Source organism: Sinocyclocheilus anshuiensis, unplaced genomic scaffold (genome assembly GCF_001515605.1).
Source record: "Sinocyclocheilus anshuiensis isolate Anshui unplaced genomic scaffold, SAMN03320099.WGS_v1.1 scaffold466, whole genome shotgun sequence".
NCBI classification, from domain to species: domain Eukaryota; kingdom Metazoa; phylum Chordata; class Actinopteri; order Cypriniformes; family Cyprinidae; genus Sinocyclocheilus; species Sinocyclocheilus anshuiensis.
In genome coordinates this window covers 838,119-862,735 of record NW_015544159.1, presented here as the reverse complement: position 1 = coordinate 862,735, position 24,617 = coordinate 838,119, and the positions used below count along the sequence as shown (strand labels likewise).

General features: G+C 35.8%; 1 protein-coding gene across 1 annotated transcript in view; it reads right to left on the bottom strand.

Annotated features, from left to right (window-relative positions):
• Nucleotides 1–24,617, bottom strand: part of LOC107695510 (protein bicaudal C homolog 1-B-like) — a 104,492-nt gene that overhangs the window by 42,609 nt on the left and 37,266 nt on the right. Inside the window, exons 3-5 of the mRNA XM_016495452.1 lie at nucleotides 11,014–11,068; nucleotides 2,596–2,805; nucleotides 951–1,013 (exon numbers count right to left, since the gene is read on the bottom strand). Of these exons, the coding sequence (XP_016350938.1) occupies nucleotides 951–1,013; nucleotides 2,596–2,805; nucleotides 11,014–11,068 (328 nt within the window). The remainder of the gene's footprint in view (nucleotides 1–950; nucleotides 1,014–2,595; nucleotides 2,806–11,013; nucleotides 11,069–24,617) is intronic.

The window sequence follows — 24,617 nt, the reverse complement described above, 5'->3', positions numbered from 1 at the left end:
ACAGACACTCACACAGACACTCAGACACACACAGACACAGACACACACACACACACACACAGACACATACACACACACACACACACACACACACTGTACTGTAACTTGTAATAATTTCAAATAAGCATGGCATTGTATACTATAAATATTTTTGGGTATGTGACAAAATTAAAAATGATGTCCCTCTTGGATAAAAGTGTCTGAATGCATAGATGTAAATGTGTATAAAGTATGAAAGTATAAAATATAATATCAAATTTACTTTTCTGAGTCTTGCAACACAAGAATTAAATAATGCAAAGCTGTTTTTAATGCCAAATATTAATCAATCAATCAATCAATCAATCGTTTTCTTGTAGTTAAGTAATGCAAAGATATTTTTAATGCCAAATAATCTTATCTTTTGAAATAAATAAATAAATATGCTTAATTCTCTGTCACTAATGGATTTTAGGATTGCTGTACCACTAGGTGGCAGCCTCAAGACTTTCTCTGTTGCTTTAAACTTTAAGGTGGTCTAAGGAGAAAAGTATCCTTACAAATATATTCACCACTTTTTCCAAGACGCTTAAAAGTACAGAAAAATAATATCCTTGCGTCCATGTTTTTAAGATTCCACAAAATATATGTCCTATAAATTTCCTCCATTCATTAGCTTTTAAATTTGTGTTCTCGTGTGCTTCATACGTCACATGATTTAGCACATCTGGTGTCACGACATCTTGCACAACAAACAGTGTGAAATCTATGCGCCTCTACTGCTGTGTGTGACAAAAACCAAATACACTCACGCATTCTGAATTCAGCCCTGTTCACATGAAAGAAATACATTTATTATGGAGGCAATTAATTCCATTTCAAATGACAGTCATTTCTAATTGAGCTCTTAGGTCACACAGGCCTTTTTGCATGGAGCAAGCAGGAAGCTGCTCTGTTTTTCTACTACATACTTTGGATTGCTGCACCATCATGAGCAGACAGATGTAGCGGCAGCAATGGAGACATGATAACATCTTCTCATGTGAGGGCTGCAACCAAGGAAGGCTTGATGATAATATTGAGACCTTAATGGAGAGGCCCAGACTTTCCTGTGGCCCTCCAAACAGAAACGAGGCCTCCCAAGTGACTCTGGATGTTTATTGCTGTTGTGTTCCTATAAAGTCACAGAGAACATACACGTGAGCTCTGAATGTCTCGTTACGTAGCAGAACACTGCTGTGTGTGCTCACTGCACTATTTAGAGTTCAAGCACACAGGTGACTGCGTCAGTTTTTATATTGGTGGGAAATGCCTACGGGAATTAAAGGGAATAAATCATGTTTTTTGAAAGCATTGAATAATTTGGCTTTCTGCAGTGTTTTGCATCTACCAAATTGATATGAGCGCAAAGTGATATGAAAAGTAATGAGGGTGAGAGTTTTTTTTTTTTAGAATTTTTTTAATTATATGATATGATATGATATTATATTATTCTTATAAACAGGGCCATCCTTAGCTGACGTGGGGCCCTGTGCGAGGTAGGGAGCGGGGCCCCCCTTTGTCTGTTCGCGATCGCGTTCCGGGGGTCCCCTCGGTCCGTTCGCCACGGGGCCCGGTGCAACCGCACCAGTTGCACCCCCCTAAGGACGGCCCTGCTTATAAAGCATATTTCCAATTATAATTTATAATAAATTATAACTTATTTCAGGCAAAAGAGTCAGTAGTCCCGTTGAAGAGATTATCAAAATAAAATAATAAAATTAAATAAAATTAAATAAAATTAAATAAAATTAAATATTAAATTAAATTAAATTAAATTGAAGATTTTAAAACTAATGTGAATAAAGTCATAGAACAAAATATATTGTTTTATGTGTAGTTTAATTTGCAAAAGTAAAAATGCAGTATTTTGTAATGAAATAGATATTAACCTTGGGTATAATAAATAAATAAAAGTGCTAATGCATCTCTTCTTGATGTTTTGTTGTTTTATTTATTTTATTTTATAAAGTTTATTGCAAATCTGAATGAGTAAATACATTTATGGAAATATTTATAGAACTTGTATTGTATCAACTATAATATCCTTCCTATATTATATTATATTATATTATATTATAAGAAAGAGGTTTACTATATTAGATTATTTATATTCTCATAAAGTATACATTTCAAATTATAATAATTATTCAACATGTTTGAAATACATTTTTTAGGCAAATTTATTGTTTAATGTATAATTTACAAAAATAAAACTGAAACATAATATTCTTAATTTTTATTTACCTCTAGTAAGCGTGAGAAATAACAATGCTAAGGCATGAGCACTAATTTCTCTGTGCATTATTTAAAGTTCATTGCAGTAACTCTAAATTGGTGAATACATTTATGGAACTTTTTATAGAACTTGTTTTGTATCAACTATAAAATCCTGTTGGAGCCATAAAATTCCAATGTTCCTCACATCTGTTGTTATGGTAACGTCTCATTTGCTCCTCACACTGTAACAAAGTCATTCTGGGAAGAAATTTATTTCCTTGGGATCAAGAGGGCGAGTCTATTGTATCCAAAATCTGCTGACAAAAGAGCCAAAGGTGTTCATTTAAAGGAAGGAACCTTCAATTCCCTCTGGGTCCACTGTAGGAGCATACTGGGCCGTGCACATCAGCAGCCTAGCAGCTCTCCATGGAGACAAGAACCCAGTCTGATGCAACATAGCGGTGGACTGGGTGATAAGCACTGGAAGAACGGAGCGCTTCGGACTGTTTTTACAGCTGCTGCCCCCCTTTAAGAGCAGGCCAGTGGGAGTTCTGTTCTCCTGTCCTCCTATAAATCTCACATACAGCAGCCCGAGATTTACAGCGCTCCGACTTGGATTGGCCAAGTTGGCCTAGGACTGAGGGTGAGTCAGAAATGTCAGCCAGGTTCTGGGTCTTTGTGTGTGAGAAGATGGCATGGTTAGGGAGAGGGAGCAGCGAAGCACTCAAAGTCTGCGTTTGACATGGGTTTTAAAACTTTTAGGGCATTTTTTTTTGCCCTAAAAGTAATTAGATAATTTAAGCATAGCTAAACTGATAATTGTTGCTATAGCTACACTCTCAGAAAAAAAAGGTATAAAAGCTGTCACTTGGGGCAGTGTGTTTTCAAAAGGTACTATTAGGTTCTAATATGTACATTTCAAGTACTAATATGCACCTTTAAGGTACTTATGCACCCTTTAGGATTAAATAAAGACGAAAAGTGTACCTTTTGAAAAGATGCCCCAGTGACAGCTTTTGTAGGAGGAGCCAAACCAGGAAATGTGCAAAAATGTAATCACTAATGGGCTTCTCACACTTTTCTACACAAACTGTTAATCCAGGGTCATTTTATCCCAGGATTAACAATTCTGGGGTATATTAATCCATGTTTCGCACACTTTATATTTCATTAGTAATTTAATTCTGGCAATTGAATTAAGCTCTGCTTTGAAGCAGGGCCTCATAACATAATAATTAGAAGAAAGAAATTAAATTTTTTTTTTCAGCAATCAAAACTCGCTGTTTATCAAAGAATCCTGAAAAAAAAAAGAAACAAACGTATCACTGTTTTCACAAAAATTTTAAGCAGCACAACTTTTTTAACATTGATAATTATAAGAAATGTTTCTCGAGTAGCAAATCAGCATATTAGAGTGATTTGAAGGATCATGTGACTGAGTAATGATGCTGTAAATTCAGCTTTGTATCACAGAAATAAATTACATTGTAAAATATGTTTCACAATATTACTGTATTTTTGATAAATAATACACAAACTGTTAATCCAGGGTCATTTTATCCCAGGATTAACAATTCTGGGGTATATTAATCCATGTTTCGCACACTTTATATTTCATTAGTAATTTAATTCTGGCAATTGAATTAAGCTCTGCTTTGAAGCAGGGCCTCATAACATAATAATTAGAAGAAAGAAATTAAATTTTTTTTTTCAGCAATCAAAACTCGCTGTTTATCAAAGAATCCTGAAAAAAAAAAGAAACAAACGTATCACTGTTTTCACAAAAATTTTAAGCAGCACAACTTTTTTAACATTGATAATTATAAGAAATGTTTCTCGAGTAGCAAATCAGCATATTAGAGTGATTTGAAGGATCATGTGACTGAGTAATGATGCTGTAAATTCAGCTTTGTATCTGAATATGATACAAATATGTTTCACAATATTACTGTATTTTTGATAAATAATACATTCATGTATTTTGGGAAAGTCGTGGCCTAATGGTTAGAGAGTCGGACTCGTAACCCAAAGGTTGCGGGCAGGCATGGATTGCCGGCAGAGATTGTAGGTGGGGGGAGTGAATGTACAGCGCTCTCGGGTGTGTGTTCACAGTGAGTGTGTGTTCACTGCTGTGTGTGTGCACTTTGGATGGGATAAATGCGAGCACTAATTCCGAGTATGGGTCACCATACTTGGCCACATGTCACGTCACTTTCACTTTTGATAAAATAAATGCAGCCTTGGTGTGCAAACTTTTGAATGATAGTGTATTTTTCTTTTTTATCCAGTTTCACTCAGACATACCGCATGGGTTGCTTTAAAAATATGTTAACTCAGTGTTAAGCTAGTTTGAAAAACATATTGATGATTTTGGGCTAGACAACGAGGTATATGCTGAATGTCACATAACCAAACCGGAAAACTGGTCTCATTGTATCAGCTTGTCAGAGATAGTGTTAACAGCAGTATGAACTGACAGCAACGTCTATGGACTTTTAAGTCAACCAGCTAATCTGTTTTTGTTGTTCTTTTTGCTGTTGGCATTTTATTTGATTGAATGTTAGTGAGAGGAAAAAAAAACTTTCAGATATCAGTCTGCATCTTAATATCTGAATTGAAAACACTTTGTTGCTTCTACTATTTAAACTGATTGTCTTAAAATATCACATCCTTTAAAGTCAAAAAAGCAGCATTCACAATCCATGTTATTTTTGTAATATGATTTATTTGATATTCAACTGGAAAGAAAAAAAAAACTAGGCCACAAGATCGCATCGTGATTACATTGTGAAAAGTGGTTTCTATGTGACAAGAGGTTGACAAATAGCAGTTCTCAGTGATGTCAGTCCGTAAGGAGTTTTCAAGAAAGATAAAAAAGACCAGCATTTTTTTTTATTTTACAATAACATGCACAGATGACGCATTCAAAAAAGACCATGAACGTGCATTAACAAAATAAATATAGAGTAAATTCTGAATCCATGTTGACTTGAAAAGATCCAGCAGTAAATGAAATGTTGCTAATTTTAGATCAGGACATTCACTGCATACCGCTAAGATACAACAAAGAGGACATCATTCTGATTTAATGTCAACATACACTCACAGAATATTTACTCGGAAAGAAGCAAAGTCTTTCAGAGTAAATCAAAGTCAACCTTTTTTGTGACAATGCTGTGTGAAGGTCTGCGGAGTATCAACCTGAGCTTTACAATGGCAAATGAGTGAAACAGATCACGAGAGACTTCAGAGACCAAGATGAAAACCCTACATCAGCTCAGACTCTGCAGAAATGGAATGCATCTTCAGGAGCCACATAAATATGCCGCAAGCTGCATTTCCACTTTTAACACACTTCAGCATATCAGGGCCGTTTCTAGTTCCTAGCATTCCAGTTAGGGCGATGATGACTGCATTAGTTGTGATGGCTCTTTGGCCAATAGAGGCGAGAGATAATAGCACATAACTATGGGTGTTGGTCCCATCCCAGATGTTGGTCCCATCCAGGGTTCCAGAGACTCTTAGGAGCCTGTAAATGTGTCTGCAAAGTATCTGTCATTATTAAACAGTTGAGGCCCTGAAATTACTTTGCACTTTCAGCCACCAAGAGGCATGCCTAGCATACAGATGAAAATATTTAAAGGGGTCATATGATGCCCATTTTCCACAAGTTGAGATGATTCTTTAGGGTCTTAATGAACAGTCTGTAACATAGTTTGGTTAAAATTTCTCAATGGTAGTGTAAAAACACCTTTTTTACCCTGTCAAAAACAGCTCTTTTCAGATCAAGCCGTTTTTGTAGCATTTCCCTTTAAATGTTAATGGTGGATTTTTATCATTATAGGGTGGTTGTGTACACACACTGCTAACACACATTTCAGTTCAAACAACTTGTAAAAGTGCATGTAGCATCCTATGACCCCTTTAACTGTTACTAATCTTCTACTTTTTGGCAGAAAAATAAAATGCACAAATGCTGTTTCCAGTAATGACGCTTATAGTGAAAAATAGTTCAGTGTAAAAAGAATGAAGGCAACCAACATAGGTTCACTGGAAAAATGCAGACTAACCTCAAACGATTTTACCATAGTGCATGATATGTAAAGTTTGTATCACATAACCAGCTCTATATATGTTAGTTTTCTGATGAAGTAAACTTGGTCAGTAGCTCACCTGGTTACAGCATTGCACTTGCATTAAAAGAGTTCAAAGACTTGTAGAATCAAGCTAAAATGGCATGGTTGTTTCAGTACATGTATTTGTAATCTCACGCTTGCTTTTCTTAACACTATTGGTTAGGTTTATTGGGTTCAGTTTAGTTAGTATGTTATTTTCAAATGCAATAGAACATTAACCTTTTAACGCCACTTCATTTCATTTCCGAACTGCTGCGATGCCTACAATGTAATAAAACATTGGCAGGTTCAAGTTCATCTGTTTCATGGCTGATTTTTAATACTTGTTCAGCTTCAATCATAATTAAATTCCTTTACGGAAAGAATTCAAATGGTTCTACTTTTGTTAAACATCACATATGGATTTGATTTATAAATAAGATTTCCATTAAGAGAGTCTTTCCTCCATAATTTACTAATAAAAGAGAGCTAGAGGACAGATGTGCACAATGCATATGCAATTGCAAATGATGAATAATTTGCAAATAACTGAATAGTGACAGTGGAATTACAGCCGATAACTGCAACCACTAATTTGCTATGGTTTGCCTGCGCCAGTGTTTTTAGTTTGTACTGTAAATGTAAGTCCTAGTGTCATATGTCAAGCAGCGTGTCATGACGGCTTTTAAAGATCATTTAGAGATTTACACACTGTAACATTTGGTTTGGGCTTGTACTTAAATGTGCATATGAGGGGTTTTAGTGAATTAAACAAATACTCTCATTATATTCTACTTATCAAATCCTTTCACATGACCATCCAACTTGTATGATGTTTTTACAGTTTCTTGATATGATTATGACGATCATATTCGAATACTCATATTCTAATCAAGTTGGCCAGATTGCCTATATGTATTGTAAAGGCAAGTTTTTAAGATTGTAAATGACACACATTTAGGGTGAAGAGAGTGTTTTCTAATTGCTTAGCAATTAAAAGATATAATTTGTGGTAAATTGTTCTCAATATTACTGTTTTTGCTGTATTTTAGATCAAATAAATGCAACCAAAAAACAGCAAAAACAGTAATATTGTGAAATACTGCTATAATATTGTGAAATTTCAGCTAAATGCTTCTTTTGAAAAAATTGTACACAACTGTTTAATATATAATGTGTGTATATATATATATACTGTATATACTGTATATATATGTGTATATATATATATGTATATACTGTATATACTGTATATATATATATATATATATGGCCCTACATGCAATAAAATATATGAATCTATGCAGTCACATAAATGAAGTGTTGGGGAAAGTTACTTTCAAAAGTAATGCATTGTAATATTGTGGTACTCCATAAAAAAGTAACTAATTACATTACTTAGTAATATTCTCTTGTAAATTAAAAAGTAATGCGTTACTTTACTAGTTGCTTGAAAAAAGTAATCTGATTACGTAACTCGCGTTACTTGTAATGCGTTACCCCCAACACTGCATAAATGATAATGTCATGGGTTTGTTTACATGGAATTATATATTCACATACTTCTTTTCTGTCAAAAGATATCTGAATAAAGTGGATTAGTTTAGGGCTAGCACATTCAATGCCCTGAACTACAAACATCTCTGCTCCTCAACAATCACATACACCCACATCACTTTCTACGTGCCTCAGAGGCGGACCCAAAGTCAAGGCTGTTGGCTCAAACGCATGCTGTGCTATCGAGCTGACCGGAGCCTGTTTTGTTCCAGAGCTGTTGCGCAGGATCAACACCTCTTAACTGTCGTAATAAGCTGCAGACAGACCCGCAGGAAACAGCAGATCCAGCAGATCCCTGAAGGCCACACGGGCTAAGCCGGGCCTGGTGCGGTCCACATATCAGAACCGTGCATGTGTTTTCCATCATTAATTAGCTGGGATGTTTGCTGCATGCATTCACCAAATAACCGCAAATGATTATGTAACATTTCTGCCAGTGCAGGCAATGCACATGGCAGCTAGCCAACATAAACTACGCGCAGGAATGTGAATGGCCTTTGATTTGGGCCGTGACCCTGAAAACTTATTGTTAGCACATATGAACTTGATCTGATATTTGTTTGGAATGGCCAAGCTGTTGTTGTCATTGTTTGCATTCCGTCCTCTTGATCGCGACGTTATTACATGAACATGACTGTTTAAAGAGAAATTATACACTTGTATAATTGCGCAAGAACTATTTGATTGACATTTTGGCTTAGAAACTATTTCAGCATCAAATGACGCTCAGCAAAGTTCACCAGTATTTTGCTGTGACCTCTGTGAAAGAGTGCATCATTTGGAAAGCATTGAATTGTACCCTTAAGTGCTGTGGAAGTACCATGGTACAGTGATGTTTCAGATGGTAATACCATGGTACTGCAATTGCTTCTTGTTTTACCAGTTAATTCCAAGAATAAAGTTACTTTCAAAAAATCATAGTAGTGCCATGGTACATGTCAAAACAATGGTATGCAGGTCCAAAATACATGTAATATGGTATTTTTGGTACTTTGAACTTTATTATTTAAAAATTTGGTTGGTAAAACTTTTTCATATTTTTGAAAAAATCTCTTATCCTCATCAAGGCTTCATTTATCCTAACTTTTGAATGGTAATGCAAGTGTTCAAAATCTATTAAAAAGAGCAAATTCACATAAGTCATAAACATCTTAAAAACCTCTGCTAGATGTTTTAACAAGGGTTAGTTCACCCAAAAATGAAAATTCTGTCATTAATTACTCACCCTCATGTTGTTCGAAACCCATAAGACCTTCGTTCATCTTCGGAACACAATTTAAGATATTTTTGATATATTTTGGAACAACATGAGGGTGAGTAATTAATGACAGAATTTTCATTTTTGGGTGAACTAACCCTTTAAACATTTTAGCTAAATGTTTCAGATGAGAAACCACTATAAACAAGACTTCTACATTTTCTCACAAACTGCTTTGTGTTTGCAGTGCATGCTGTTCTGGGTGGTTGCTTACTTTTCCAAGTCAAAAGAGTCAAATATTGTAAGTCTGAATGTTTAGAAAAACAATAGCGCACCTCTTCTCAAAAAGCCACATGATTTAATCATTCGTTTCCACATTCAGTTTCCTGTTGCAAAATAATACATTTTTCTATAGCAGTAGTTCAGGTCGAGTTATGTGCCAAAGTTTAATAGGTACAGCGGTAAAAAGGAAGAACCGAAGTTTCTGAAGATTCCAAAACAAATGAAGCAGCCCAGTGCAAACCTCTCATGAATATCCACTGAAACACTGCAAATATGATGATATTCCAAACAAACATATTGTCAAAACAGGACTGATAATCCAAAGCGCAAGTTGTCCTCTTCTTACGATAACTTAGACAAAAGACGCCCATAATCAGGGTAGCCAATGCTGAGATACTACTAGAAGGATCCATCTGACCCTTAAGCCAAGATACTGTCAGTGATGACTATGTGAAGAGATTGAAAATGTTGTTTTGCAACCACACCATTTATGTAACACTTCGATAAGACAAATTCCAGTGAAACAAGAGCAAGAGTGCTGAATGCTAAACAGTACTGTAGGTACGTTTACATGCAATCGAATAATGCATTTATAATCAGATTGATGATTCATGTAAACTGAATGAAATTTTGATCTATTTGAAAGGGGCGGTGTAAATCTTAAATAATCTGTTTAACATGAAAATGTTAGCTATGTAAACCCTTGAATCTGACTACATTCTTAATCAGAATCCAAAATAGCTTGCACACACATACAGTGACTTGATATGTATGTTTCTTAATGCACTGCATCTTACTGGTCAGTGGAGGAGCCATTTACACGACACCGTTTTCAACTAAAAATGGAAAATGTTTTATGCGTTTTGGTCATTCATTTACACGGCAATGCGTTTTGGAAGCCTAAAAATGCAAACTTTTAAAAACAGGCTAAAAAAGGGCAAGTTTTTGAAAACAATAATATTATCGTCTTAGTGTAAACTACAAAAATTTGTAAAAACAGTGACATCATATGCATATGCATTACGTGTTCAGTCCATTGTTATGTGTGCTGGTGCGTAGTGTTTCTTTACAAAGTGACATCACCAACTACTGGCCTGGCAATGCATAATACAGCATTTTTACAGATCCATGTGAACGGGGATCGTTTCGACAATGTTGTCGTCTGTGCACAAAACTTTTAAAAAAGGCAAAGGAAAAAACATTTTTAGTACAATCGTTGTTGTGTAAACGTACCCTGAACGTTTACTACATATTTGCTAAAAAGCTTTTCTGACGGGTATGTCAAATTTCTTTTCAGGCACATCATCAAGGCAAAAATGGCTATTTTGCTTGCAGTAGATATATGGTGACGTTTTCACAGTGGCTTTTTCCAGTTCTGAATGCAGCAACTGGGCATTGCACATGCACAGAAATCTTGCTCAGAATAGATGTAATCCACGTGTAAAAGTGTAAATGTTTTCCTGTGGCTCAGTGGTAGAGCATTGCGTTAGCAGCGCACTGTAAGTCACTTTATTTATTAAACAAATATGTGAATTGGATTGCAAAGTTCAGGGTTCATATGAACAGAACTTTCAGAATCTCAAATTGAATTGATTTCATTCTGATTGACTGAAATTAGTGCACCACAGCTAAGAAACACGGAAGGCCATGCAATCTGAGTATCTGTCTCCTCCATGACCTGTGGGGCAAAAAGGACACACATGTTAAAAGGTAAAGGTCAATTCCCACTAATACGTTTAGTGTAGGGTTTTTTTGCACCAAAAATAGTCATAATTTGGATTTAATCACAAACTCTCACTCTCTTTCTGACACTGGACAATCATGTTAATGTGCTCATTGTTGTCACTGCCCAACTATGAATTTCAAATGTAATTTCAGCTATTTTCTTGGACAACTGTTTGTGCAGAGATTGTGAATGTTAGAGTATGTCCATATAGTAAACAAATGAAATAATTAAATTTTTTAAAAGCCTCTTATGCTCACCAAGGCTGCATTTATTTGATTAAAAATACAATAAAAATGGCAATATTGTGAAATACTATTACAATTTAACATAACTGTTTTCTATTTCAATATATTTTAAAATGCGATTTATTCGTGAAAGCTGAATGATCCTTGAGAAATCATTCCAGTATGCTTACATTCTTATTATTACCAATGCTGAAAACAGTTTTGCTGCTTTTAATATTTTTGTGAAAACCATGATACACTACCATTCAAAAGTTTAGGGAAAAGTACAAAAAATAAATAAATAAACAATTTTATTCAGCAAGAATGCATTAAATTGGTCAAAAGTGACAGTGAAAACATTTGTAATGCTACAAACAATTTTTTTATTTCTATTAAGTGCTTTTATTTTGAACTTTCTATTCATCCTGAAATAAAATGTAACACATTTTTCACAAAAATATTAAGCAGAAAAAAACTTTTCAACACTGATGATAATAAGAGCCATTATTAATAAATGAGCATCAGTAATAATTAATAATAACTGAAAACCAAATCAGCATTTTAAAATGATTTCTGTAGGATTGTGTGACACTGAGGACTGGCGTAATGGTGCTGAAAATTCAGCTTTGCCATCACAGGAATAAATTACATTTGAAATATATTCAAATAGAAAATAGTTATTTTAAATTGCAATTGTCACCCTTTTAGTTGCCGTGGACACCTTGTTTCTGTGTTTTCCTGTGTTCTGTTTTGTTTTAGTTCCTGTGCACCCTTACAGGTGCATCTCAATAAATTAGAATGTCGTGGAAAAGTTCAGTTTTGTAGCGAAAACCTGGCAACCCTGCACCAGACAGAGCTGTTGGCGATTCTTCCTATTGTAAAGTCATGCAGTGTGTAACCTCCTGTCCTCGTTCCATCGTGCAGTGTGAACACAGCAACAACTGAATGTTACCCCAGATAGTCATTCAGTGTGAAACCAACAGTGATGCTACGTCTTTGAAAATCGTGCAGTGTGAACTCGGCATTAGTTGTGGTTTCCCTTGTTTATCTGCCTGAGTTTTGAGTCCATTATTAAACTGAGAGTTTTGGACTTTACCTGGTGTCGCCTTCGCCTTGCTTTGCAACACAACCTGTGACAGCAATGATATTTAACAATATTACTGTTTTTACAGTTTTTTCGATTAAACAAATGTAGCCTTGGTAAGCAGAAGAGACTTCTGTCAAAAAACACTGAAAATTATTCAAATCTTTTGACAGAGTTTATATCCATCATTCACACTCTTACTCTATTATATTAGCCTTTTAAATACTTGGAAAAAAGGTACATCTACTGTATATAACTGCATTTTAATGATAAAGCTGCTGCATGTAGCATTTTAGTTTGTCTTCACTTCCTCTCCATGGTAATGATCAACATCAGAAATTGGGTTTATTCACATTCCAATTAAATTGGGTTATTCACATTCCAATAATCTGATGTTGGTCATCTGAAAAAAAAAAAAATGTCAAGAGCCTGTCTGCTTAATATGTTTTTAATGATAACCCACTAATTACAACATCACTGCAGAGCCAAAAAAGAAATGTGCATTCCTGTTAAGATTAAGATTTTCAGAGTACTGAACATGGGAGGAGTTTCAGACCTTTCTTTGAGATTTAGATGACAAGAAAAAGAAAACAACATGCATATACAGGTAATTCATTATCAAAATATGTATCCCTCAACCTTAACAACGCATAATGATGCTTTGGGAATTTTATTTAGACAGACTAACTTTATTTCATGTGGTGTACTATACTGAAATACAGGTGTTTTGTAAGACAGTAAAGGAAAAGGGTTAGGTTTTAGGCTTTGGTTCTGCATGTCAAGTTAAATGTTTAACTTTTACAAATGTGTCTGCGATGCATCAAGCTGTTTTTGAATGCAACAGCCCCTAAAGACACTATATGGTTGCAAGAAAAGAAAAGATTAATCACAATTCAGTATGCAGTTGCAAACAGATGTTAAAGACCAACAAATTCTATATTTGACAACAGAAGATAATAATAATAAACTAAGAAAGAGCATCTACTGTAAGAATAAACCCTTTACAAAAAACTTTAAAGTCTGTATGTTACAATTAGTGGTCGACCGATATTGTTTTTTTGACAGCCGATATCTTGGAAAGCAGGGTCGCCGATATAAAGCTGATATAATTGTATTTATTTTAATTAATATTTAAGAAATTTTAAATCCTTTTAAAATGGATTAAAAAATAAATTTGTAAAATAAACGTACTTATACTTTAGATGACAAAGTATTTTTCACAAAATAAATAAATATTTAATAAAAAATATAATTAAAAAGGAAGTAAACTTTAACCAACAGAGCACAACAGTATTCTGGGAAGTTTGTGTGCACTGGGAATCATGTTTTTTCAAATAAAGCCAAGGTAACACTCATTTTACATATAGCACACAGTGAAAATTACATGAATATGACAGTGGACAAATGCATAAAGCACAGCATAATTTGAAATCACAAATTTAATGTTTAAAGCATTCAATTCGCACAGACCGACCGTCACGCAGAGCACACGCGATCATGCAGGTCACATGCACACTTCACATGATCTCACAACTGGATTCGACTAAGTTTGCAAGGTTTGTGAAATTACATTTTCATTAGCCATTCAAAGATTTGTTTCGGCCGATATTTGAAAAATGCCAAATATCGGCCGATATATCGGCCTTGGCGATATATCGGTCGACCACTAGTTACAACAATTGGTTTGAGTTCAGTTAATTGCAGAAAAAATTTATTTACTCCAAGAGTTGCAGTACTGTTGCACAACTGTAAAAAAATGTAACGGTTTTGAAAGAAGCTCACCAAGGCTAATGCCCATCAAGGCTGCATTTATTTGTTCAAAAATACAGTAAAAATAATAATATTGTGAAATATTATTAATTAAATATTAAGTAACTGGTTGCTTTTTGAATATATTTTAAAATGTAATTGATTGCTGTGATCACAGCTGAATTTTCAACATCATTACTCCAGTCTTCAGTGTCACATGATCTTTCAGAAATCATTCTAATATGCTGATCTGCTGCTCATAAAAACATTCCTTACTATTATCAATGTAGTTGTGCTGCTTCATATTTTTGTGGAAACTGTGGTACTTTTTTCAGGAAAGTTCAAAATAGCAGCTTTACATTTTGATTATCTTGAAATTTGAAATCTTAATTAGATCAAACCAGTTAGACCACCTCAAAAGACATATATGGATACTTTAATACTGTCCTTATGTGCTTTTTGGAGTATTGGTCACCTATACATGCATTGAATGGACCTACAGAGTTATTTTTCTAAAAATCTTGTTTGGTTTGTGAAAGTTATATACATTTATGGATGGCATGATGGTGAGTAAATTATGAGAGAATTTTCAATTTCTCAATACTTTGTTTGTGGAACATCAATATGGTATAAGCATTGTAATTACATTTTTATTAAATCCAGTAGGAATGATATTGAAAATAACTTATGAACACCAAGTCACCATTTGTTCTCCAAATAACATCAATCCCCAACATAAAACTGTATGTAATATAATATGTTGAAATCACCCATGCTATGATCCATATCGCTCTTTCACATGTTGTTCAGTAAGAGTAAAATAATACCACCATATTAAAATATCTCAAAGTATCTAGAGCAATAAGTCAACATCTCTGGAAACCAAGGAACTATATATGGAAAACAGAAAATATCCCTCTGAATATTTTCAGCATTACAAATGGAGCATGTAAATGTCCGCAGCCATCGGGAGAGAGTTTGAACAGGATATGAGGGCCAGTAAAGTGATTGTGAAAGTCTTTGTGCAGCTGTATCTAGCAAAACCAGCAGTGGCCAGTACAGTCCTCACTGATTCAGATTGTTGCTGCCTGCATAATTACAGAGTCTAGAGGTCTTACAGATGACTCTGAGGTGTCTTCACCAAGTACAGAGCAAATAAGCTGATTTCACTTCTGGGCAGTAGGCATTTCCCAGGGCTCTTACTAGCAGATGTCACTGCTGGCTCTGTTCCAAAACCTAGTAAGCTCCCTCTGTAGGCATCACAAGCACTCCAAGTTGTGAAGCCTGGTATAAAAGATTGGCAGTAAGCTGCATTATTATGCGTCCTAAGATGCCTTCCTTTTGCTGAATTCGAAATCAATATCACACAATATTGAAAATCATTGGAAATATGTGACTCTAACTATATTTTTGCAAAACTCCAAAAACGTACCTACTGTGTATATACAATTCACAGCCATTTCCAGCTGAAATGAACACTAGAGGCAGTAAAACACCAACAACTTTTATTTCTTTTAAAAAAAATTTGGGGCAGACTATGGATTAATAAACACTTATTTCCGCATAGTTCCTTGCACAATACTATGTTATGACTTCAGCGCCTGGCATTTGCAACGCATAAACAGTTCCATATGTATGGCTTTTCAAAGATAGTAAACTTGCTCTGTAGCGCACCTGGTACAGCATTGCACTTGTAGCATCAAGCTAAAATGGCATGGTTTCTTCAGCAAATGCATTTTTTTATCTCATGTTTGCTTTTGTTAACACTATTGGTTGGATATAGGGTAGGGTTTCATGTTGGTGGTACGTTCATTTCCGAACTGCTGCAATACATACCGCAATCAACGTAATAAAATGTTGCCTGATTCACGTTCATCTGATTTGGACAAAAATGAACATGCTTTTAGCACCACTCACTAGACATTTTTTTGAAAAGTGCAAGAAACAACATAACATCATTTTGCAGAAATGTCACCACAGGCACGTATTTCCAAAGAGCCTGGGTTGATATTGCATGTATTTTTCGCAGAGAATGCAAACCCAGAATGCACTGCAAAATGAAATCCAAGATGGTGAACAAAGTGAGAGAAATCTTGATTACAAATACTTATAACTCATCAAATAACGAAAACTATCACTTTAACTTATCACTACTGAAAATTAACTATTTTACCTAGCATTTGTACTTTATGCTCAAAGTATCACATGCTTAGCAACCTGCTTGAAATCAGTTGTAATTCGAGACTTTGTGTGAGAAGCACTACTTGTATGATACGTGAGGACTTGTTACCTATCAACAGTGTTCAAAATGAGCTTTCATTTCAGATGCTGCTTTAGAAGGCAGCTGACATCAAGGCAGTACGAATGCTAGATGCTAGAAAGTGTGTTGAATGCTATGGTGCCACTGTACAGTAGGTCTCATTTTCCTCTTTTACGGTTCTTTATCAATTACTCACTCCCTCACTTACTCACAGAACTCTGGCTGGCGTCCTACTATCCAACAATGTCCCGCATAAACGCTTCTGTGAATGCTGTTTTTGGCAAAGCTGTGCCTGCTTGAAAGATGTTTTCAAACAGACCACACACAGCTCCTGAAAACTTACACAGCCAAAACATTTTGCATGTTATAGGACACCTCCGTAAAGGGCCTAATGTTCTTACAAATTAAGTGAGCTGTTAATTTAACAAGCCCAGAATTAATACTCAACTCTGGTTGCCTACAGACACACTTTCAAGGATACTACATTTTTAGAGGCAGATTCAATTTCAGATTTATTCTATCAATTTATAAGTTGGTGAATATTAAGGTGATGACAAAAGGCGCAAGGAGCCTAAGATGCTTTCTGATATCATAAAATATAACTCAAATATGAATAAACAATGTACAGCAACCTATGACAAAATATTTCAGCAAACGGGAAAAAAAAACTCACAAAAAATTATAACAACATAAGCAGTTCTAGAAATTGATTAGTCAAATTAAATACATGATATGCCAATTAATTTGTCAAATGTACATTTTTATTTACTCTGCAAAGTATACATTGGGATGTGAATATATAAAAGTGATGACAAAAGCACAATAAGCCTAATATGTTTAGAAGAATAAAATTAAAAGCAAATTAAATACATGTTATGCAAAGTAATTTTTAATGAGAAAAGCCCCCACATGAAGATAATGTAAAGCCATTTTTGTGGCAGATGAGTAAAATAGACAAACTATGTCTTTTGAGATCAATATATAGTTACATATTTCCATATAATTGAACATTAGCCTATCTTTGGTCTTTAGTCCACAGAAATCTAATGAAGCAAAGTTCTATTAAAACATATGTGTGATATATGCATAAAAAATATGGTTTTAAAAATTAAAAATGTGTTGGAAGCATAAAAAAAAATGGGACCTCTGAGAAAAAGCTTGAAAATCACTAGTGTACACCAAAAGGAATTTGCATTATATATTAAACCATGTGATTACTGTATATTTATGGTGTGAGCACACTCCTGCTGTGCTCCACCGTGAGAATGGACAAAATGATGCAAGACTGTGTTTGCCACCTGTTTCCTGTCCCAATCCCGCTGTGAGGTGCAACAGGTGTTCGGCAAGGAATTCTGGGCCTTATGACCAGACTAATTTTGGGCCTTAGTTCACATAAACAACTTTAAGTGTCATTAAAAAAATATGGGGCCTTCTATTGACTCAGCTGAGGCTCTGAAGTGTGCTTGGTCCACTGGGTCGGGGATACACTGTTCCTGTTTTGTATCAAAGTTTGGGTACGTAAGGGAGCGTGAACTTACACAAGTGAGAGGGACACGTAATACAAATCCAGCTCAGCATCAGAGACGTTTGACTTGCAGGGTAAATAACAAGAATCAGTTTTTACAGAATCACATGCTTCTACAGCAGAGGCCGGATCTTTATAATATGACCCTGTTTTTCTTGATCTCCTCAAAAATTGCTATCTTTAAAGATTCCCTTCCATAAATAGAAAGCATCGGGACAGTTGAAAAACAAACCAGGGTGCTTTATTCATGCTCACTGAAAACAAAAGCTCATTTACTGTTCAGGCGAAGAAACCAGATGATTTCCTAAAGCTGTTTTACATCAGTAAATCAACAGTGACTAAACACTCAACGTCACTCTGGACCTCTGAGCAGCATGGAAAACAAACTATTGCTAGTTTTAATGAATTATAGAGAAAAAGCAACCAAAAAAAGACAAATACTAGAACGCTCCCATCCTGCTATAATCAACAAAGCTGTCACTGAATGTTTATACAGCTTCGTGTCACTGTTTGAGCCTTGCAGAAGAGCTTCAGTCTCTTCTGGATTCTCATCAATACTCTCATTATAACTGGAGTCTAAAATCTCTTCCATGAGTGATATTTACCTTGATTTTTCTTCGTTTTCCTCAGATATCATGTTTTATATTTCACCTCAGTTAACATCTCAATTGTACCTACATTCAGGTTGCAGCCATATTCTGAATATACAGTATGCAAAATGTTACTACTTTTTCACAATATTACTACTTTTTCACAATAATTTAATAATAAGGACTCAAACATTTCTAGCCTTCAAAAATGACTCGCACAATAAATGGAATAGGTCATACAATCATTAATTTGAATTGGAATCAGAATTAAGGAAATCAGAATTTCTTAAACTAATTCAAGGAATCGGATTGTGGCATTTACATGACTAATTAGAATATTGCCAAATTCTGATTAACTTTGGAATATTGATGTGCATGTAAACATACACTCTAAAAAATGTGGGGTTGTTCCAACCCAACTTTGGGTCAAATATGGGCTAACCCAACTTTTGGGTTAAAAATGTAATAAAAAAATTTAACCCAACAGCTGGGTTAGTCCATATTTGACCCAAAGTTGGGTTGAAACAACCCCACATTTTTTAGAGTGTAGTCACTGACACTGCTGTCTCCTTGCTAAATAAGTACAGCAAATTTTGGGGGGAAAAAATAGGAGCAAAATTGATCAATGTGGTTTAAATCACTTTTTTTTTTTTTTTATATAAATCACTTTCACACAATAGTTGTACTAATCAAGAACTAACCTTATTTATGAAATGAGTCATAACAATTAATGTTAATAATGACCATCTTGACTACGTTTGTTAGATAATAATGTATTAATTAACAGTTTTCACACATGCATTCCTATATCTCATGTCATAGTTAAAGGGGTCCTATTATGCTTTTTCACTTTTTGAAATTTAGTCAGTGTGTAGTGTGTATGTTTGGGCATAAAAAAGATCTTCAAACTTACAAATCTCAAAGTCCACTCCAAAGGAAGATAATTCGTTTTAAAAAAAATCCCTTTTCAAGAACTACAACGAATGGCTCGTTTCGACTACAGCATTGTTTTCCGGGTTTTGTGATATCACAAAGCGGCCCATTAGAATATCATTAAAATAATTCCCCTACGGAAATTCGAATGGTTGGGGGGTGGGGAGGGGCGAGGTCGTGGTTAGAACACTTGGTTGAGTGCATCAGACCAGACGACGATGAAGAAGTGCTTCTTGTTTTGTAATGCATAAAGTAATTCATAAATAACTATTAAAATTGACAGCAATGCATATTTACAGTAACTTTTGAATTTCTGAATATTTGAAATAAACATAATACATTACCGTTGCACTTATCTGTACATAGTAAATGCAGTTATTTTTCAGGGGGTGGGGGGTGTGCCCGAAGCATGAATCCGTATTCAGAAAGGCACGGAAAACAAATAACGTTTGCCTGTTTCATTACAGTACATAAAATTTCACTTACCACATAAACAGAGTAAGTAGGAGAGATGACCTGAGGGCGATGGCAAATGATTTGTAGATTCTAAGCACCACTGATAAAAACATCTAATCTTGTAAAATGTGTGGTAAGTACTGCTGCTCCATATAAACAGAGTACGTGCCATCGCGAATCTCGAAAGTGAAAGTGAAACTAAAAAGCGATCGTGCACTCAAAAGCAGTTTGAATGCCAGGCACCGTCTAAGCTGTTCGCCAATCACAACACACCAGGGACAGCTAACCAATCACAACACATTTCGTTTTTCGAAATTAGTAAAAATCAGCAACCTATTGTTTACATAAGGTAAAAATAAAAGCTGCTTGCGTTATATTTTTTATGTATATAAGTGTATATAATGCATATTTTAAAATGTTATTGTATACCTGTTGCTGCCATAATAATGGCCCATTTCAAATGTGTATGTGCTTTTCTTCTCCCACTCGCTGTGGTGGAGTGGTGATGAAATACTGTTCTAGTAAATACTTTCCAGTATTTCAGCAAAATAAAATTGTATATCTTTTTTGCATGCAAATTAGAGTGAAGTGCAACAGTTACCATACGGTGCTTAGCAGTGGTCAAAAAGGATTTAAACAGTTCATTTTGAATCGATCCCTTCTTTTAAACTCAGAGATGTGGATTCAGACAGCAATTGTGTTAGTATAAACAGTAGGTCATTTGGCTGGGGATTTTTTATGTGGGTGCAGGAAGAAAAACACTAACATTCTGGATTCGGATGGCAATAAAATCACTGACTAACCCCTGTAAATACTGGAAAATAGTTTGCATTCCCATAAGAAACAATTACCGTCCAAACAGGGCTTTTGTCAGGTTTTTCTCAGAACTTACAGTTTAGGTCCTTTACCGGATAAAATAACACATTTTAAAGTGCTAAGCATAATTGACTTAGGATCATGCATGTAAACACAAGCATACAGCAAAAAACACACTCAGGGCTCCCAGAGTTTTTAGCTACAGTCGTGCATATAAAGACTGAGGAAGAGGTTGAATGAACCACTGAATCTTGAACCAGTTTTGCACATCGGCCAAACCTCTGCAGAGATGCTCCTCTGAGGTTCTAAGCTGCATGGACATCTAGACAAACGATCAAATGGAAATCTACACTGTTAATTGTGTTCAATAAAATTTGTCATTTAGAAGCTTGGACAGAACAAGGCTGTTATTTTCATTGATGGTATCCATGATCAAAAAGCACATGGCTAAATGGCCAGATATCTGTCACTTGCATGGCTGAGCAAAGCATTACTCAAAGCATAATAGAAACCAGTCCGTTTGGAATAAAAAGGCTGAATCTCCGACATATATTATGACTGTCAATATGTAACCATCATGTTTCTGTATGAGCGAGTGACTAGTTCACTCAGACATGCTTTAATGACCAATCTTACAAATCCCAAAGGAAAATGAGCTCAGAGGATTTAATATTCAGTGGCACAGAGTTCCATTTTTATTTTAATCAATCTTCATCTAATACGTTCACATTGATCTACACCCCATTTCAAATAGCTTCACTTAGGATCAAGGCAAGAAAACAAGCCATTCTTCATAATGTAGAACATTTCACAATGGAAATGTTTACAGCACAGTTTCTGTGAGATGAAAGGAGTCTCTAGAGGCCCAAAGCACTGTTAACCAATCAAAGATGTGCCTTTTGTTCCTTTGAAGGGATACAACTTCGTCCAACGAAAGGAAATGTACTATCACATTCAAAACAGCTCTCTCGATTTGACTTAACGAGAACTTGTAAATAATATTCCCGACCTCACACACACATACACCCTGATCCAGGCTTGGGAAAATCCCTTGCCTTTTGTTTTGGAAAAAATGCATGGAAGAAAGGTCAAAAATAAATCTGGCCAACCAGAGCACTTCATTATTACACTCAGCGGAAATCAGGCAGACAGACAGTGAGCAAGAGCGAGTCAAGTCATCTATCATGAGGTGCGGGAAAAACCTGGCAATATTACAAACTCGCCGAGTAATTCCATATGATCCCTGTCGCAAACAGATTCTCTTATATCTGTGTGAGGCAACAAACACCCACTGAGGGCCAGAAGTTTGATCCAATGCATACCTCACAAATTGTGTGTGAATGGGATTGTGGGTGGAGGGCTAGGAAACGGCCCAGATCAGTGTTTCCATGAGCACACGGCTTCAGCGTGCGAGATGTTGTTGCTCACCCTGTGCATCGTTGAGATTGGCATCCTGTATGACTGACGAATCGTGTTTGTTTTCGCTATAATTCATGACATCTTGTCAAATAAAGAAGGCAAAACGCAGACTCAGAGGAGAATCGGGCCAAATGTTTTTTGTAGACAAAAACAAGGCTTCAGCAGCGAGAAGAAATCAAAAACAGGAAGGATCAGGTAAGGCTGAGAACATCACAGGTGCAAATTAGTAAAAGTAAAAAAAAAAAAATCTTCTGTGGAACACAAAATAAGAAATTGTGAATAGTGTAGAATGTTCATGTTGCTCTTTTCCATGCAATGAACGTAAATGAGGCTGTCAAGCTCCAAAAGGACAAAAAAAGACCATAAAATCATCAAGAAAGTCGTCCGTATGACTTGTGCCTATATTCTTCTCAAGTCTTCTGAAGCCATACAATAGTTCTGCAAGTATGATGTATTTTTGTAGGCCAAAACCTGGAAACAAATTTGAATTGTAGCACTTCCGTTTCCATCGTGCTGCTGATAGGATTTTTTGAATGGGTTTTTGGTTAAATGCCTGAAATAAGGTCCGTCAAACAAGATATTTTCACAGTTTATTTTACGACAAAATAAATTAAAGCTTTTGCTAACAAGTGGCTACACATGTGGCTACAACTTTGGCTACACAAACTTCATCTCGCCAAACAGGAAAACTCATCCAATCAGTCTTCTGCTTGTACAGCCTCATTGTGTTTATAATCACATTCTTGCAAAGTATTCTACCTCAAACTTTCAGGGAAAATGTTTTTAAATAAAGACTGAAAGAGTTGTTGGACGCTTAATGGTGGTGACGCTGAAGTCATGTGATCGTTGTGTAGTTCGAGCCCGGTCTCGTGAAAATGCGTATAAATAGTATGCCAAATAAAAACGAAAACTCCTGGTATTGATACGCAAAAACGGACTTTGGCGTGCATATGATACGCATGTGTTTGGCGTGCATATAATATGCAGTTTTCGCATGCATTTGATACGAAATTTGTTGGAGTGCATATGATACGGAGTTTTCGCGTACATATGATACGCATCTACCCCACAACCCTAAACCTACCCATCGCATAGCATATACATGCCAAAATCCATTTTTGCGTATCAGTACCACGAGTTTTCGTTTTTATTTGGCGTATTATTAATACGCACTTTCATGAGATCGGGTAGGTAGTTCATGTATAGCCTACATTTAGCTTTTTACTTCAGGTGATATTTATGCTTCAAATTTCAAAATTGTGTTAATTTGTGAAGATTATCATTATGAACAAAACATGTAAGAATCATGAACTTCTGTTTGTCACCGCAATAATCAAAACTCCTGTGGAAAAAAAAGTTTTTTTTTTGTTTTTTTTGTCGAGGGAACCAGGGTGATGCTAACTTCTGAGCTGATCTACAAAAATACGCCACTCTATTCCATGCTAAGACAGAAACTGAAGTTAAAAAAGTTAATTAAAAAGTTAATTGTTCATTAAAAATCATGCTTATCAGCCATGGTACCCATTCACTTTTACTGTATTGAAAACAGCAGCATGGACTTTAATGTAATAACAGAATTTTCATTTCTGGGAAAATTACTCCTAAAGGGATAGTTCACCCAAAAATGAAAATTACCCCATGATTTACTCACCCTCAAGCCATCATAGGTGTATATGACTTTCTTCTTTCAGACAAATACAATCAGAGTTATATTAAAAATGTCCTGGCTGCTCCAAGCCTTATAATGGCAGTGAATGGGGGACGAGATTTTGAAGCAAAATAAAGTGCATCCATCCATCATAAAAAGTGCTCCACATGGTTCCGGGGGGTTAATAAAGGCATATATTCATATTTATTACTTTATAAACCATAATCTCTATCTTCCGCTTAATGTCATGTGTGCGTTCAGGAGAGAGTGGCGTTCCAGCGGATGACGTAGGACGTAGGTGTAGCGTAAGCTCCGGTGAGAAGTGACGAACATGGAAGTGCAGAGGAGAGCGCAAAACAAAACATGAACGCGCGTGTCACGGTCAAGGTGTGTGGAGGCAGGCAGGATGACGAGGACGACCAGGATTCAAATAAGGACATTTAATGTAGCAACAACAAGGCAGACGAGACATACACACTCAGGGTAACATTCACAATAACCGACAATACTAGACAACAAGAGACAGGAACTTATAGGGCAGATAACGAGGGGCAGACAGGTGAGCACACTGAGGATAATTAACTGATAATGAGGACAGGAACAACCAAATAAGGACACAGAGGGAGAAACCACTACAAACAGACCACAGGGGTGTTACATTACTCCCCCCTCCCGGAAGGTGCGTCCTCGCACCGTAGAAACAGAGGGAGGGGCGGAGGGGGACTAGGAGGAGGATCGTCCAACGGCGGCGGAGCAGGTGGTGGAGGAGCCCGAGGCGGAGATTCGGGAGGCCATGG